This window comes from Oncorhynchus clarkii, chromosome 2, assembly GCF_045791955.1.
Source record: "Oncorhynchus clarkii lewisi isolate Uvic-CL-2024 chromosome 2, UVic_Ocla_1.0, whole genome shotgun sequence".
Taxonomy (NCBI): domain Eukaryota; kingdom Metazoa; phylum Chordata; class Actinopteri; order Salmoniformes; family Salmonidae; genus Oncorhynchus; species Oncorhynchus clarkii.
Genome location: NC_092148.1, coordinates 56,886,503 through 56,904,958, shown reverse-complemented (window position 1 = coordinate 56,904,958; position 18,456 = coordinate 56,886,503). Strand labels below are relative to the sequence as shown.

The 18,456-nt window shown below is 42.6% G+C and overlaps 1 protein-coding gene across 1 annotated transcript in view; it reads right to left on the bottom strand.

The window, feature by feature from the left end:
* LOC139381677 (protein kinase C-binding protein NELL2a-like) overlaps nt 1-15,757 on the bottom strand; it is a 96,896-nt gene extending 81,139 nt beyond the window's left edge. The window contains exons 1-3 of the mRNA XM_071125371.1: nt 15,369-15,757; nt 14,930-15,058; nt 3,046-3,196 (exon numbers count right to left, since the gene is read on the bottom strand). Of these exons, the coding sequence (XP_070981472.1) occupies nt 3,046-3,196; nt 14,930-15,058; nt 15,369-15,417 (329 nt within the window). The 5' untranslated portion in view covers nt 15,418-15,757. The remainder of the gene's footprint in view (nt 1-3,045; nt 3,197-14,929; nt 15,059-15,368) is intronic.
* Between the last annotated feature and the right edge of the window lie 2,699 nt (nt 15,758-18,456).

The following is an 18,456-nucleotide window of genomic DNA, read 5'->3' as shown; positions in this document are numbered from 1 at the left end:
TCTCAACCAGCTTCATGAGGTAGTCACCTGGAATGCATTTCAATTAAAAGGTGTGCCTTGTTAAAAGTTCATTTTCTTTCCTCCTTAATGCGTTTGAGCCAATCAGCTGTGTTGACAAGGTAGAGGTGGTATACAGAAGACAGCCTTATTTGGTAAAAGACCAAGTCCATATTATGGCAAGAACAACTCAAATAAGCAAAGAGAAATGACAGTCCATCATTACTTTAATTAAGACATGAAGGTCAGTCATGTCAAAATACTTTGAAAGTTTCTTCAAGTGCAGTCGCAAAACTCAACAAGTGCTATGATGAAACTGGCTCTCATGAGGACCGCCACAGGAAAGGAAGACCCAGAATTACCTCTGCTCTAGAGGATAAGTTCATTAGAGTTAACTACACCTCAGATTGCAACCCAAATAAATGCTTCACAGAGTACAAGTAATAGACACATCTCAAAATCAACTGTTCAGAAGAAACTGTATGAATCAGGCCTTCATGGTCGAATTGCTGCAAAGAAACCACTACTAAAGGACAAAAACACAAGCAATAGACAAAAGAAACACGAGCAATAGACATTAGACCGGTCGAAATCTGTCCTTTGGTCTGATGAGTCCAAATTTGAGATTTTTGGTTCCAACCGCTGTGTCTTTGTGAGATGCAGAGTAGGTGAACGGATGAACTCCACATGTGTGGTTCCCACCGGAGGAGAAGTTGTGATGGTGTGGGGGTGCTTTGCTGGTGACATTGTCTGTGTTATTTAGAATTCAAGGCACACTTAACCAGCATGGCTACCACAGCATTCTGCAGCAATACGCCATCCCAACTATTTTGCACTTAGTGGGACTATAATTTGTTTCTCAACGGGATAATGATCTAAAATATATTTTGATTTGTTTAACACTTTTTTGGTTATTACATGATTCCATATTTGTTATTCTGTCCAAACTTTTGACTGGAACTTTGAGTTTGTCTCGTGTGGAACCAGGAATAATGAGCAGATGGAATATGGAGAGGGGAATTGCTATTCGCACACACACACACACACACACACACACACACACACACACACACACACACACACACACACACACACACACACACACACACACACACACACACACACACACACACACACACACACACACACACACACACACATCCCTTTCTACCCAATTCAACATCTCTAACAGAGGTAAAAGGCAGTACAATAAAGGACTGACCACACCCATAGTTCTACAGACAGCTGAACAGTTCCTCTTCATTCCCAGAATCCTTTCAGTAAAGTAGATCTCTCACCTCACACCCCATGGTGAAATATAACTGCCTCACCCTGTTTCAAAGAATCATGGTCTCTCTAGGTCTGATAACCCTTTCAAGATTCAATCCCAGGAATATGTGCAAGCTTAATGCTACTCGATGGCTGTTAATGAGAGCTTCAGTGAGCCACAACACCAAACACTAGTACAACCATGTGATGTGAGTGAGAGGAGTAAACTCATGGGGACATTGGTACATTGGTATTTCAGGAAACCCCTGCCTTCCATCTATCCAGTCCATAGAGATTCCCTATATGAAGTGACACTAATGGAAAGAGCTGCCCGAGTTGCCAATAAAGAGTCATCAGCTCTGGCTTTAAAGACAGAGATTTCTTTGGAGCTACTCGCTTCAAAGTATTATTCAAAAGAAAAACAACCACTTAGAAGAGGAACTGTACTGAAGAGGAACTGGAGTTGATTTATCTACAAACCGATATAACGAGTTATTCTGCCCCAGCCATGCACAATATACCAGCTGCACAAATCCAGTAACTCTGCCTGCCGGGATCACTCAGCAAACCATTTCTAAACCAAATGAAACAGTGAAGCGAGCCTGTAGCGTGCAGTGAACACACAGCCTGGATGGGCTTATCAGAGCTGGGGAAAGTCATTAACATTGCAGTGAGGTCTTTACTTTGCGCTGACTTTAATGTACACAGTTCAATCAACACATTATGTGGCATTCTGATTACCAGTCTGATCTGCTGGCTGCACAGCTAGCTAATGGAAAACAGATCAGCATGCTAACTAACTGGGAAGGGGAGGGAGGCTCATCACCTTTCTGTTCACAACCCCAATGGGCCTGTGTTTGCTTTAGTGCTGCACTAGGAATAAAACGTGTACACGGTCATTTGCTAAGTCTGGTCTTGTCACGATTTCCGCCGAAGTCGGTCCCTCTCCTTGTTCGGGCGGTGTTCGGCGGTCGAAGTCACCAGCCTTCTAGCCATCACTGATCCATTTTTAATTTTCCATTGGTTTTGTCTTGTCTTCCTTCACACCTGGTTCCAATCCCATCAATTACATGTTGTGTATTTAACCGTCTGTTTCCCCTCATGTCCTTGTCGGAGATTGTATGTTTGTATGTGATGTGCATGTATTATGTTGGTGTGTGACGGGTTTTGTTCCCACTTTTGTTATTTTGTACATTTTGTTTTTTGGAGTTTTATCAGCATTTATTAAACAACTCCGTTTTTACCAAGTTCATTCTCCTGCGCCTGACTTCCCTGCCACCAACACGCACCCATTACAGGTCTGTTAGTACTGCAGGTATCAAATCAGTATTTTTTCCTTTTTTATTTATTTATTAGGACCCCCATTAGCCGACGCCAGTAGCGACAGCTAGTCTTACTGGGGTCCGACACATAACGGAAAATACATTAAAGACAAAATACTTTAAAATGTACCTACATTTAAACAAATTAGTGTGTGTGTGTGTGTGTGTGTGTGTGTGTGTGTGTGTGTGTGTGTGTGTGTGTGTGTGTGTGTGTGTGTGTGTGTGTGTGTGTGTGTGTGTGTGCATCAGTTACACAAAAACACAAACATACTGTATGTACCCTCAACACATTCTACACACAAATGACACTCCCATATTTTAAGAAGACTTCACTGCAAAGGTGAGCCATTCATACTCTGATCAGTGTGCTTTGTGAGATCTCTGACATTGGGTTCGGTGTGTATTGTGAGGACTCCAGCATTGTATTCAGTAAGTATTGTAAGGACTCTGGTCGTACCTTTGTTCAGAGTGGTGGATGGAGAGGATGACCCCAGAGTTGAGGTGCTCCTGTTTCAGGGTGACCAGCACGGTGAACTCAGTCCGGCCCCTCAACTTCTGGAGCATCCGCGCAGACACATCCTCAGGGGCCTTCACCTCCCTGGACGAACCTGGCAAAAGAACAAGTGGCAGTTTGATAATTAAAAAGACAATATTGTAGTAGCACTTGAGAATTCAAATACATTAGCATTATTAATTTACGCATTTCATTTCCATGTGTTTCCATTCATTAGAAGTTATCTATCATTGTTGCAGATTGGTTATCCTTGATATTAATACCTCATTGCATGTTACATACAGATGCAGGAACTTAATTTGACCAGTTTCTCCCACAGCAGGAAAATTATTCTGCAGCAACCGGAAATGTGAATTATTGTGTGGATTATAATTAATGGACATTTTTGGGGGGGTTGATATGTTTCGTTAGGGCAAATCAATTCTGAAAGTGGAAATTACAAACTTTAGAAGCCTTTTTAAACCGTGAATACACTATAAGTTTGCATTTCCTGCTGTGCAGGACATTTCCTGCAACAACAGGGTGACCAGATTAAGATCCTACATCTGAGCAAAGAATGTTCATGATAGCTCAACCGTAATGCTATCTCAGATATGTCTATTATTTCTGGCATAATGTGTATTAATGACAGGGAGACCGATGTTACTCTGTCATTGAAACTTTACAGCTTCGGAGCTGCACCTTTGGATTGCAGCTTTATCTGCCAGCCGAGACAAATATATATATATATATATATATATATATATCACAAAGCCGCTGCGTTCTTCTTCTTCTTATTATTCACTTATATTGTAAGACATGGAAGTGAAGAAGAAGAACGCAGGGGCTCTGTGTGGTGGACACATTTACATACTGTATATATGTATGTGTGTATGTATGTATGTATGTATATATATGTATATGTATATACATATATAACACAGAGCCGCTGCGTTCTTCTTCTTCTTCACTTCCATGTCTTTCTATCGATTTGTCTCGGCAGATAAAGCTGAAACCCGAAGGTGGAGCTCTGAAGCTGCCTGTCGGAGATTGATCAGAGGTTTTGAGGAGCTGAAATAGCCAGCTGTGTTCTGCTGTAATTTCAAGAGTGGATTGTTTCTTTTGCCTGTCTGTACCAACAACTGAGGCATCGTGAATTGTTTGTGGTTTGTTTAATTTTCCTGCATCCTACTGTCTTTATGTAAAGTTTCAGAGTAACACCGGTCTCCCTGTCATTAATACACATTATGCCAGAAATAATGGATATATCTGAGATAGCATTACGGTTGAGCAAACATGAACATTATTTGCTCAGATGTAGGATCTTAATCTGGTCACCCTGTTGTTGAAGGAAATTTCCTGTGAAATGTAAAATTATATATATATACACTGCATGACCAAGAGTATGTGGACACCTGGTTGTCAAATATGTCATTCCAAAATCACGGGCATTAATATGGAGTTGGTCCCCCCTTTGCTGCTATAACAGCCTCCACTCTTCTGGGAAGGCTTTCCACTAGATGTTGGAACATTGCTGCAGGGACTTGCTGCAGGCACTGATGTTGGGTGATTAGGCCTGGCTTGCAGTCGGCGTTCCAATTCATCCCAAATGTGTTTTATGGGGTTGAGGTCAGAGCTCTGCACAGGCCAGTCAAGTTCTTCTACACCGATCTCAACAAACCATTGCTGTACGGACCTCGCTTTTTGCACAGGGGCATTGTCATGCTGAAACAGGTAAGGGCCTTCCCCAAACTGTTGCCACATTTGGAAGCCCAGAATCGTCTATAATGTCATTGTATGCTGTAGCGTTAAGATTTCCCTTCACTGGAATTAAGGGGCCTAGCCCAAACCACGAAAACATCACCAGACCATTATTCCTCATCCACCAAACTTTACAGTCGGCACTAAGAATTGGGGCAGGTAGCGTTCTCCTTCACCAGCTGGTGAAGTGTGATTCATCACTCCAGAGAACGCATTTCTACTGCAACAGAATCCAATGGCTGTGAGCTTTACACCACTCCAGCAGACGCTTGGCATTGTGCATGGTGATCTGCATGGCTACCGCAGTATTCTGCAGCAAAATGCCATCCCATCTGGTTTACACTTAGTGGGACTATCATTTGTTTTTCAACAGGACAATGACCCAACATACCTCCAGGCTGTGTAAGGGATATTTGACCAAGAAGGAGAGTGATGGAGTGCTGCATCAGATGACCTGGCCTCCACAATCACCCGACCTCAACCCAATTGAGATGATTTGGGATGAGTTGGACCGCAGAGTGAAGAAAAAGCAGCCATCAAGTGCTTAGCATATGTGGGAACTCCTTCAAGACTGTTGGAAAAGCATTCCAGGTGAAGTTGGTTGAGAGAATGCCAAGAGTGTGCAAAGCTGTCATGAAGGCAAAGGGTAGCTACTTTGAAGAATCTAAATCTAAAATCAATTTTGATTTGTTTAACAATTTTTTGGCTACTACATGATTCCATATGTGTTATTTCATAGTTTTGATGTTAGCACTATTTTTTGTAGAAATGTAGAAAATGTAGAAAATAGTAAAAATAAACCCTTGAATGAGTAAGTGTGTCCAAACTTTTGACTGGTACTGTATATATACAGTATATTACATATTATTTTCAGATCTCTGTGTAGCCTAGCTAGTCTTCTGTAGCTAGTCTTCAGTTCTCCAGTCCCACCAGTGTGCCACCCTCTCCCCTGACTCTCCCCAAACGTCTATGCTACTTTAATGGAAGCATCAATAAATGATGACATTTCTCAGAAGCGATCACATCAAAGGGTTCACTCCCAGCCAGGGGACGCATGCAGGATGGCATTCTTTAGCACTACGGGAAGCTAAGCTAGCATCGCTGCCTCTCCTCAGCGCATAAACATTTAACTTCCAGCTGGTGGGAGTAGACAATTAACACAATGCAATCTGCAAACACTACCAAGGCCACGATGACGCCTGGCACTGTGCAGGGAGAGCATGTAGAGTAGTCGACGATGCGTGTGATAGGAGACAAGCACGTTATACAGTCTTCGGGGAAGGAGTGTAACGTGTGCTGCTAGCATTAGCATCTGTCGGATGCTGGCTAGGCTACTCCATGGGGAGGCCATGTTTTGAGTCGTTTCTGTCAACAACAAAAAAGGTTGTCTGGTTTTTAGGTCCACTAGACAGATGCAACGCTAGACTGCGTCCTCTCACCACAGCTGGTGTCATTAAAGTGTCATTGGCTGAGGTGGGACAGATGCAACGGTGACATGTACCAGATTAGTCTGCCCAGCAGTAACCTGATGGTAGCAACAGAAAGCCTCTGAATGAATAATTAAATCTAAGTGGCCACTCTTCATAATAATGTAGGACATTGGGGGAAATTATTAATGCTTTGAGGTGTCTTAGTGGACTACCTCATTGAATCGTAATTACAGATCAAATAGGGTGACGCATAATGGTTTAGTGACTTTTCCCTACAACAGAAATACAATGAGCCATTTGTCAGATTTGAAAAACAAAACTGAACCCAAGCAAAAGGCTCTGGCCCGCAGATGGTACAGTGCTGTGCTTGTCAGTCACGTGCCAGACCTCAGCATGGCGGGTGTGACAGACCAAGAAAAGGGTACCACACTGATATCTCAATCCCAGGCACAATGGAGGGGCAGAATGAAGGTGAGGTTGGGGACAGTTTGGGACGAGGGGCCGAGGGACTGAGCCCGGGGTTCCACAGCAAGCCAACAGCCTGTGATCTGGTGGTAACCTCTTCTCTTCAGAACGCATCCTGCTTCCCCATGGGGGGTGGGGAGTGTCAAATGGGGGGAGGGACTGGTTGGGAGGATGGGGTAGGGTGGGGCTTTAGGGAGCTAGATGGACCCCTCTCTCAGACTTACTGATGAGCACGGCTGTGTTTGGAGACGCCCGCATCAAAAGCATAGAGATAGGACCTCTGCGTCGGTACTGCTCACACAGGGCATAAGATTAGCCCCAGACAGTACCCTACCAGTAACCCTCCCAAAAACCCTCCACATGAAAGAGGAGTGGATGAAAGGGCCAGATTCCCCCGCTCTCTGCCAAATCAATACCCTAGGCCCCATCCCCATGCACTGCACTGCAAGGCAGGAGCCATCAGAAACCATCAGTCGATTAGGTATTGGCAGGCGCCTGCATGGGGCGACCACCTGCGTTTAATGACCACTCTAACATGGGCAAAACAGACATTAAGTAGCCTGGAAAGGAACATCCGTGTTATACCTTATCTCACATCGGCATCGCTTTCAATGCTATCATTGAACTAACGGACACAGATTAATTAAGGGGGAAAAACACTAATTTTCAGGCATCAAGAAATGCATTGACAAAGTGAGAAGTTCAAAGCATCAGGCTCAGAGAGGGTTCCTGGAAAGCAGAGCTTTGTGGTAGCCTAGCCAGCACACTAATCTTATCTGCAGAATGTATACAGCTTTAATGGTTTCTTTAATGGTAATCTTTAACTGAGTAATGCTACTTTTTTCTATCAGTCTGAACTCCAAGTTTGTGCACAACGGTGAATGCTCCCCTCCAATTGTCTAAGAAATATTATTATTATGAGGCTAATCAAATCCCATTTTATTCGTCACATACTTCGTAAACAACAAGTGTCTACTTACTTTACGTGCCCTTCCCAATACACAATGACAATAACTCGACTATATACACAGGGTACCTGTACTGAGTTGATCTCCGATCTACAGGGGTGCGTGAGGTTGATACGTACATATAGCTAGGGGTAAAGTGACTAGGCAACAGGACAGATAATAAACAGTAGCAGCAGGGTATGTGATGAGTCAAAAGAGTTAGTGCAAAAAGGGTCAATGCAGATAGTCCGGGTAGCTTATTGGTTAACTATTTAGAAACGCATGGGGGTAATGCCAATGTAATCAATGGTTCATCATTTGGAACAGGTGCCTTTAGAGCTCCAAACCTGGCCTAACTATCACACAATCCTTTCACACTGCTCACATATCTTCCAGTATTTTCAGAATGAACTCCTACGCCGTACACATGTACACCGTACACTGTGACTCCTTAAGTGTACACTGTACAGGGATGTAAACAGCCTCTCAAGGACAATATTCATTTTTTAAATTGGTTTAACCTTTATTTAACTAGGCAAGTCAGTTAAGAACAAATTCTTATTTTCAATGACGGCCTAGGAACAGTGGGTTAACTACCTGTTCAGGGGCAGAACGACAGATTTGTACCTTGTCAGCTCGGGGGTGACAGCTCGGTTACTAGTCCAACACTCTAACCACTAGGCTACCCTGCCTCTAACCACTAGGCTACCCCGCCGCTAAACACTAGGCTACCCTGCCTCTAACCACTAGGCTACCCGCTCATTCACTGGGTAACATCTATAGATTACATAGATCATATAGATATTTATTTTTTTATCATTCCATAAGAGTTGCACGGGCCCTAATTTACAATGATGAAGATGCCTGACTTGACCCAGAACAGAGGCCAACAATAATAGCAAGTTAAAGATCACAGCTAGGGATGCACGATATATCGGTGAGCATATCGGAATCGGACGATATTAGCTAAAAATGCCGGCATCGGCCCAATGTCTAATATAACGCTGATGTGCAAAACTGTCAAAGCTGACGTGCATACCTATATAACGTAGGTAGATGACGTGCATACCTATGTAACGTAGGTAGATGACGTGCATACCTATATAACGTAGGTAGATGACGTGCATACCTATATAACGTAGGTAGATGACGTGCATACCTATATAACGTAGGTAGATGACGTGCATACCTATATAACGTAGGTAGATGACGTGCATACCTATATAACGTAGGTAGATGACGGAATGATGCCACTAAAAATACAGCGCTACACAGAACAAAGGCAGAAAAATACTAAGCGCACACTTCCAACAACTAAACCAGTTCAAGTTCAGCAGTCATTTGAAAGAGTATGAACATTTCAGCGAGACAACTCAAAGGTAAAATCCATTAACGCCAAGATAATGGAATTCATTGCCCTTGACAATCAACTGTCCTCTGTCGTGGATGATGTTGGCTTTCGCCGACTGGTTGAGCCCCGGTACACACTATTTTTCAGATGTTGCCCTACCAGAGTTACACAGTATTGTTGAAATGTACATCTATGAGCCACTTGCTATGGGTGTTACTGCTATTAGCTTCACGACTGACATTTTGAACAGCGATGTCAGCCCCATGAGCATGCTGAGTCTGACAGCACAGTGGGTGGACGAGGATTTTGTACTGAGGAAAGACGTATTGCATGCTCAGGAATGTGCTGGTTCTCATACCGCTGCTACCATTTCAATGGCAATTGAGAACATGTTAGAAACTTGGCTTGGAAACATGAACACACTCCTAGCGCCATTCGAACAACTGACTCAAGAAATAAGTTAATCAACTGCAACTGTAGCAGATGTGATACCCTCTGTCATGGTATTGAAACGCCTGCTCAACAAAACTGCTGACAGAGACCGTGGGTTTAAAACTTACAAAAGTACTCGAGGCTGTGAACAAGCAATTTGGTGGCATTCTCTCTGAGCCTCTTTACTGTGTCGCCACCATGCTTAATACTAGGTACGAGGACCACTACTTCGATGCAGACAAGAAACAGGGTTTACGTGAAATGTTACATACACAGCTGGAAAAAGATGAAAATGGACACAGTGACTGTGCTCACAGAGGAAGAGAGGCCACGGTTGAAACTTCACTGCTTGACATGTATGATGAAATCCTTGTTGAGAATTAAACGACTGAACAAATGAACAACCAAACAGCACAGCAAGTAAGTGAAATAAGTAGGTTTTGATTATGCTTTACTGGTAATGGGGACATACGTGAACGGCAACAAAATAACATTTTGGTCAGTGGTGTGTGTGTAACCTTTAACTAGGCAAGTCAGTTAAGAACAAATTCTTATTTACAATGACGGCCTCCCCCGGACCAAACACGGACAATGCTGGGCCAATTGTGCGCCGTCCTATGGGACTCCCAATCACGGCCGGATGTGATACAACGAGGATTCGAACCAGGGATTGTAGTGATGCTTCTTGCACTGGGATGCAGTGCAGTAGACCGCTGTGTCCATGTGTGTGTGTTAACTATTTAATTGTACTAGAATGCTTAAAAAGACGCTAAATGTTAAATATCGGTTATCGGAATTGTGTTTTTTTGGCAAGAAAAATATTGGATATTGGTATCAGCCAAAAATGTCAAATCGGTGCATCACTAATCACAGCGATGTTTTGATCTAAATAATGAGGATAGTGTTAACTTTATCAAGTGGACTACTGGAACAAAATAGCACTGGCCACGTATTTAAAACAACTCCTCTCTAACATTTCACAAATATGCAATCTCTTCAGCTCTCAAAATTTAACCATGCATAAAATATGTTTAGCACAGAATGACCAAGTGGGACCAGTCAGTCCAAACATCTAAAAATCCCCAAACAAAGAGAACAAAATATACCACAGATAAAGATATAGCAGATAAATACATTCCTGCCTCACTCAACATTGGGTAACACCGCCAGTTAGAAAATGACATAGAATTTTCCCCAAACACTCTTTGTTTTAAACATTGGAGGTGAGGCTGAGGTATCTGCGTGGGAGGGTTGGATCCGAGAACGTCTCTTTTGGGAGATAACAGTAATGATAAACTCAACAGCAACTCCAAACCCTCCATTACCCCCCTTTGGCTAGCAAGCTTCTAACTGAATAATCCAATACCAGCGCCGGCTCCGGCCGGCTCAGGCAATCTGCATTCGGAAGATGGTCTATCCCTCTACTGTGTGTCCGCTCTACTGGAACAAACACTAAACTGAGCCAAGGGCACCTCCAGGACTGCTGGGGCAGCACTGTCTCCAAAACTCTCTGATCGACTCTGCACTGCCGTCAGTCCGCCAGCCACTGACTGTCTGACATTCAGAGTCTTTGAGCTGGTGTCAGCCAGCCACCAGTCCTTTATCTATGTAAATGTATGGTGTATGGTGGCCTGGAGGTGACAGAAATAACCCCCAACCACCATCAGCACTTCTGGAACAAAGGATCAGGTTGGCTTGACAGGGCTAAAAACACCTTGATTTGTGGGCCAAGTTACTGTCACAAGTCCTTCCACATAGAAACAGTCAGATGCGAATGCTGTGTTTCTGCCGGAATAGCTTTAGTAGCTGTCTGTAGCCCCAGAGGTTAGCCTATTAGATGCCTCCTGTTTGGTTGGTAGACACATACACACACAGAGAGAGAGAGACAAAGACACACACAGGGAGTGCTGCTCTATAATAAATGAGTCTCTTCCATCCCACAAGAACTAATGCCTCTCTGACACAGCTCTGGCTGGCTGGTGACACAAAAGCATCACACGGCACGCAAGGCTCTGGGTTCACGCGCATGCAGCATTGTGGATAGGACATCGCTCGCTGACCGCTTACTGTCTTGACCATGGCAGGCTGCTTTTCCAGCATCAGTTACTGTAGTAAGACTGTGTCCAATAGGAGTTCAGTGCTGTTTGTGGGTGTGCTTCATATGTACCACATAGGGATCTACTCTGAACCCTATTTTAATCATGAAGATGTCGTGTTTGCAACCAAAACATAGGATGAACAAAGTTCCTTCTGCAGGGTGCCACCTGCCCCAATTAGGTGTGACTGATATAACCAGGGGCATTCCTTCCTCCAGCTTTACCATACCAGTCCCTGAGGCATGCCTCTCTATGTGAACTGCGCTTTGCTGTACTGCTGACATATACCTTCAAAGACGATCCGCTGCAGGGGGGGTCGTTCTAAAATGCAATCCCATCCTCCCTCTCTCTCTCTCTCTCTCTCTCTCTCTCTCTCTCTCTCTCTCTCACAAACACACGTGCATGCAAGCTAGCACACACACATTCCCTATCTTCCTCCCCTCCTTTACCACCTCCAGAATCCTCTCTTCTTCTCGCCTTCGCCCACCTCCTAGAGATACCAGCCATCCCCATGGGCAGGCAGGCAGAGAAACAGGCAGCCACAGCCCTGTATACATTCAGATTGGTTTCTAATAAGCGTAGGAATGACCCCATGCAGCCATGTTAGCCGAGCCAGAGCCACACATCTGGATTACAGTCTATCAGCTCCAATCAGACAGACAGCTCTATATCCAGTGAATACACTACAGAGGCCAGAAGGTTTGGCTGCCGCTCCGCACCGCGCCTACACCCAGCATCACTTACTTAACAGAGACATCCTAAATGAATGATGTCAGCAGGCAGAAGCAGCCATAAATAAGGCAGCGCTTTCCTTTCTGCTGGGTGGGTAATTGAATGTGCTTAAACTCTGCTCAAAGGTAATCCAGAGAAATAAGGGCTGTATTGACAGAGGCACACTGAAGAATGTACGGGGGAGTCTGAGTCATGTTTCCATTTTGTGACACCAATGGCGAACTGGAGGAGAGAGGGTGGCATAGTAGAGGATGGGACGTTACAAAGAGGAGAAGGGGCTCTAGCTGCAGACATTGATGCACTGTGCGTAAATGTGCTGGCAGGGTCATGGTTAGAAGGGATACAGCTTTTGTCAAATGAACCCTTTTCCTAACCTTAACCTAATTCTCCTAACCTGCTACGTTAATTCTCCTAACATGATGAATACGTTATCCTAACCTGCTATGAAAAGTCAAATCTGATGTGAATTTGACAAAAGCAGGATCCCTTTTAGCCATGACCTGCTGGGCAGGGCTACAGAGCAGTAGATTTAAATGAGAGGATAGACATGAGGTATGTGTAGTAGAAGGATTTGGAAATGAGATATTCCTATAACATCAATGTTCATCCTTTTAGTATTGGATGATATGCTATAAGATGCCAAAGGTTCCTTTTGAAGGCATAACTCCACATTTTGTAGACATTGATCTGGATGCATAGAGCTTTATCTGTTCATGTGTACGTACACGGGTTGATATTCTTCTCCAGAGAACTTTACCATGCAAACACCTATGGGTGAATCCATTTGAATTCAATCATTTTTTTGACAGCATTCCTTTTGATTTAAGGAATTCTTTCCATGTATGTTTGCACATGGTAGAAGTGGCCAGAAAGGGACCTTTTGGAGCCGAATGCCAAAACCTTCAGAAGATAAAGGTGTTCAATTTTGACCCATTATGCATTCCCCACCATCCATGTTTTTGCCACTGGAAAATATAAACGGCTGAGTTCGATGTCATTTAAAAGCTTTTTAAAAAGTGTTGTCAAACGATTTGATTATTTCTTTATTTATTTTTATTTTATTTATTTAATGTCAATTATCTAAAAACGCGTAAACTCTGATTTTTTTGTTGTTGTAGCTTCGACCCTATTTCACATCATCAGCTGAGACACAACATGCTCTTCAACACGGGTTGGGTGTCATTTCAATCATAGAAACATATTTCACCTATCCCTTCAGACTACTGCAATTTAGCTGGTACACCATTGAAATGTAAATTTGACTGAAATTGTACTGTAACTTCGAATTACGACCACAAATATGACAGCAAATGATCTATTGGGGGATTGACAGTATAATTTAAAACAACAGATATTCCCATTCAAGTCAACATTCTCTGACGTGTGGATCTACAATCATCTTTGTGGTACCACTTGAAAGTTGACATTTCAAATGTATTCCCATTTTAGTACATTTATCAGCCAAAACATGACACCCACCCTGTACTGAAGAGCATGTTTTGTCTCAACCGAGGGCGGACACAACACAAACACCTTAGATGATGTAAAACAGGGGCTAAGCTACAACATACGTGAATATGACAACAATGGGAGTTAGTGCGTTTTTAGATAATTAGCAACAACACCCCTGGTGGGTCAAAAAATGGGTCAAATTTGTGTACCTTTACATCGTAACTGCTTTGGCATTCAGGTCCAAAAAGTCACTTTCTTAGCACTTCTACAATGGCCAAATGGGTATGGAAGGTTTTGTTCGAAACAAAATAGGTGCTGTCAAAAAGTGATTGAATTCAAATGGATTTACCCTCATTTAAAATGATGTATTATTTAGTGCTATTTTAAAAGGTGCGAGGGCAGAGCAGTAAAACCTACAACTAGAGCGCGACACCAGCAGAACTCCTGTGACAAACGGCATTTCTCTGTCCAACACGCCACCACTTTGATCAAGACTAGCATGTTAAGACGGGACAAACGTGGAGATTGCTTCTAGTGATATTCTTACTAATGGCTCCTATCTCTGACAAACTAATACAGGTTCAGACTAGACAACCCATAATCAAATCAAATATAATCAAATATACTTCAGACACCGGGGGATCATTGAAGGACCAGTCTGACTAGGGTCCATAGAGCGGCCAATTCACCGTCGTCCACGCTCCATACATCTCCACGAGCCCGGGGTGTTGTTGCTGACTAATCTCATTATGCCGTCTTTCCATCATTATTTGCATGTCTGTGTCTGCCCCGATCTGTGTCACCCCCCCTCTCTCTCTCTATTATGGGAACCATTGCCTTTGTTATGGGCAGGTGGCATCCTGGGCCCCTGGCCTAACTCAAAGAGAAAATGACAACACAACGCTACTGTATGTCAAAAGAGATGGTTGTGCAAACAGGTTGTATTGTGGAGAAGATGCATAAATTGAATGGTTCATTTTTTTGTGAGAGCTTCTAAGAGCATCAACGCCCATTTACCATTAGTCAATCTAATATTATATAGTACAAAACAAGTGTTTTCCCTTACCATGTTTGATGAGTTTGGACTTCATTCTTATGAAGAAAAAACTGCAAACAATCATTGTTGCCCTGTCTCCTTCAGCCCAACACAGCATATTGGATGTCTTTATGGCAGCATTTTACCTTGAAAGTGGAACGCCCGAGACTCGCTGTGAAAGCCCTGGACTTGAGTAACTCCATCAAAACCCTCTCCAAGCGTCAATTCATCGAACACGTTGATGCGTAGAGCAGGATCAACCCCGAAACCTAAAACTTATTGATAGAAAAACAAACACAATAGGCTACGCATGAAGGACAAAATTCATAGCATATTCCGTGACCTGTCCTGAAAGGTTATTGATGCTGGGTAGATGCGCATCTAAGTGTTCAGAAATATATCTGACATTTACAACTGCAATTTTTAATAATAGCTGAAAGTGGATAGGAAAATAGTAAATTACACGACAATGACAACCCAGTTAGATGATAGCCTACAATCATGTATGTTGTAAAGTGGGTGTCTCAAGTCGTTGACATTAATTAGCTACGAGACATTATGATCAATGGCAAATGTGTGTCCTACCTGAGGTGACGCAGAATAAACCGAGGACAAGAAATAGTTTTAATCCCATTGTGAATCAAAATTAGTCCATGTTTTGTCCACTTCCAAGAGGCAGTACTGTTCAATCCAACGATGTCACAACAGCTCAGTAGCCTTTTACAAATCCCACATTTGTGATAACCGGATCACCAAGAGATATTATTCCATTCAGTGCGAGCTACTTTATACGGTATGTTATACTACTGGCATCGGTCAGTCGGCGACACAGGTGGGTAGGCAATAGAGGTTGTAACAAAGCAATCTTCCCAGTCCCTGAAACGCTCCTCTGTTCAGCAGTCTGCACGAGTGCGACAGAGGAGAGGAGAGGAGAGAGACGGTACCCGCTTTCAGGGTGTGAAGGAAAGCAGAACGAAGCGAATGGATCAATAAACCCCCTTGTGGTCTTGGTTGAAAATGCCTTGATAATCCCAAACGCGCACTGAAATACTGTAGTCGTTATTCACAGTATACAAAACATTAACAAGAACACCAAACAAACACTGTATAGCCTCAAAACATAGTTAAATCTATCATTTTTATATCATGGATGGTTGGTCCTTGTATCTAATGTACTATGACTTTGATTGTGGTAACATTTCTCCAGCCCTATACCTCAGTTTTTTACCAAACAAAGTGGTGTGCTGTCGCATTGTTATGGTTTCAACTGCGGATAGACCCTTTAATGACAGGGATACTTGTTGTGTGTGTTGATTCCTCCATCAATCCACTCAAACCTTATTTTCCCAAGTTACTGTAGTTTCTCGCATGTGACCCATCATCGCGTGGAGAAGTGGAATGCTCGGCTCTGACAGGAATCTGTTGTTAATTTTCATAGACCATCACAGGTGCTTTGTGTTCCACAAATGTGTTGATACCACTTAGCTATTTCTCCTCCACGGGAGCAATCGCAATATGAAACACTTAGTATACAGAGAGCTGTGCCAGTAAATACGGTGCCTTGCAAAAGTATTCAGACTCTGGATTTCTTCACATTTTATTGTGTTACAAAGTGGGATTAAATGGGTTTATTTGTCATTTGTTTTTTAACAATAGACACAACATATTCTAATGTGAAAGTGGACTATGTTTTCCATGAAAAATAAAAGCTGAAAAAAGACATAGTAAATGTATAAGTATTCAGCCCCTTTGTTTAGGAAATACTAAATTAGTTCAGGAGTACATTTTGGCTTAAAAATTACATAAAAAGTTACATGGACTCACTCTGTGTGAAATAATAGGGGTTGACATTATTTTTAAATGAATAACCCTTCCTCTGTCCCCCGTGTATACTACATCTGTAAGATCCCTCAGTCAAGTATTGAATTTCAAGCACAGATTCAAACAGCCTCATAAAAAAAGGTTAGTAATTGGTAGATGGGTAACAATAACAAATCAGACATTAAATATCTATTTAGACGTGGTATAGTTAATAATTATGCAGTGCATTATGTATTAAACCACTCAGAAGCCTCAAAGATACAGTCATGCTTCTGAACTGAGCTGCAGGAGAGGAAGGAAACTGGTCAGCGATGTTACCGAGTTCAATGGCTGTGATGAGATAGAACTGTGGATGGCTCAGCAGCAGTGTATTGACTCCACTATAATGACCTAAATGACAGTGAAAAGAAGAACACAAATATACAAAATATTCCAAAACATGCATCTTGTATGCAACAAGGCACTAAAGTAGTACTGCAAAAAAACATAACAAAGAAATACATTTTTTTGACCTAAATGTAAAAGCTCTATGTTTGTGGTAAATCCAAGACATGGAGGTGGCAGCATCATCGTATGAGTAGGCTTGACAAATACTGTGGAGATTTTCAGGATAAACATTTATTTTCTTCCACTTTGACATTAGTGTAGTTTGTGTAGATTGTTGACAGAAATGTTTCAATTAAATTCCTTTCAATCCAACTTTCTAACACAATAACATGAAAGAAATCCAAGGGGGCTGAATAATTTTGCATGGCACTGTATGTTAATTCTCCCCAAATCTGGATAAACACTGTTTGAGTTGCAAAGAATCCGAATAAACCGACTGCCAGATGGACATTAATAAAATACTTTTTTCAACAGACAGTTCTGATTCTTAAGCAATCTCAACTGCAAGACGGTTTGGTCAAACGTCGGATCTCAGTGAAAATCTCTTGGATTACTGTGTCTAGCTGGGCTGACTGGAAGAGGACAGTCACAGGATAGTGTTGCTATCCAAGAGCCAGAAAATTCTATTCTGGGGACATTCCCAAAACCAATCCCAGATCTTCCCACATGAAAGTATACTACTATGGTTAAATACTACAGTATTAATACATGTATATAATATATTCACTGTAATATTTTTGCGTACGTCTGTAGTATTCTATGGTATTTCATTTAGTGCTTTTGCAGACTTTAATGTAGTCTTTTTGCATTTTTGACTGTAGTATACTGTAAATCAAATCAAAGTTTATTGGTTGCTTACACAGATTTGCAGATGTAGCTAAATGCTTGTGTTTCATGAAAACAGCCCCAGACCAATATTCCTCCACCAAACTTTACAGTTGGCACTATGCATTGGGGCAGGTGGCATTCTCCTGGCATCTACCAAACCCAGATTCATCCGTTGGACTGCCAAATGGTGAAGCGTGATTCATCACTCCAAAGAACACATTTCCACCACAGGAGGTTGGTGACACCTTAATTGGGGAGGACGGGATCTTGGGAATGGCTGCAATGGAAAAATGGAATGGTATCCAACTCATCAAACGCATGGTTTTCATGTGTTTGATACCATTCCATTCACTCCATTCCAGCCATTATACAAGCTGTCATCCCCTCAGCGGCCTCCTGTGTTTTCCACTGCTCCAATGGCGGCGAGCTTTACACCACTCCAGCCGACGCTTGGCTTTGTGTAAGGGGATCTTAGGCTTGTGTGCGTCTGCTCGGCCATGGAAACCCATTTCTTGAAGCTCCTGATGAACAGTTATTGTGCTGATGTTGCTTCCAGAGGCAGTTTGGAACTTGGTAGTGAGTGTTGCAACCGAGGACAGACTATTTTTTACATGCTTCAGCACTCGACGGTCCAGTT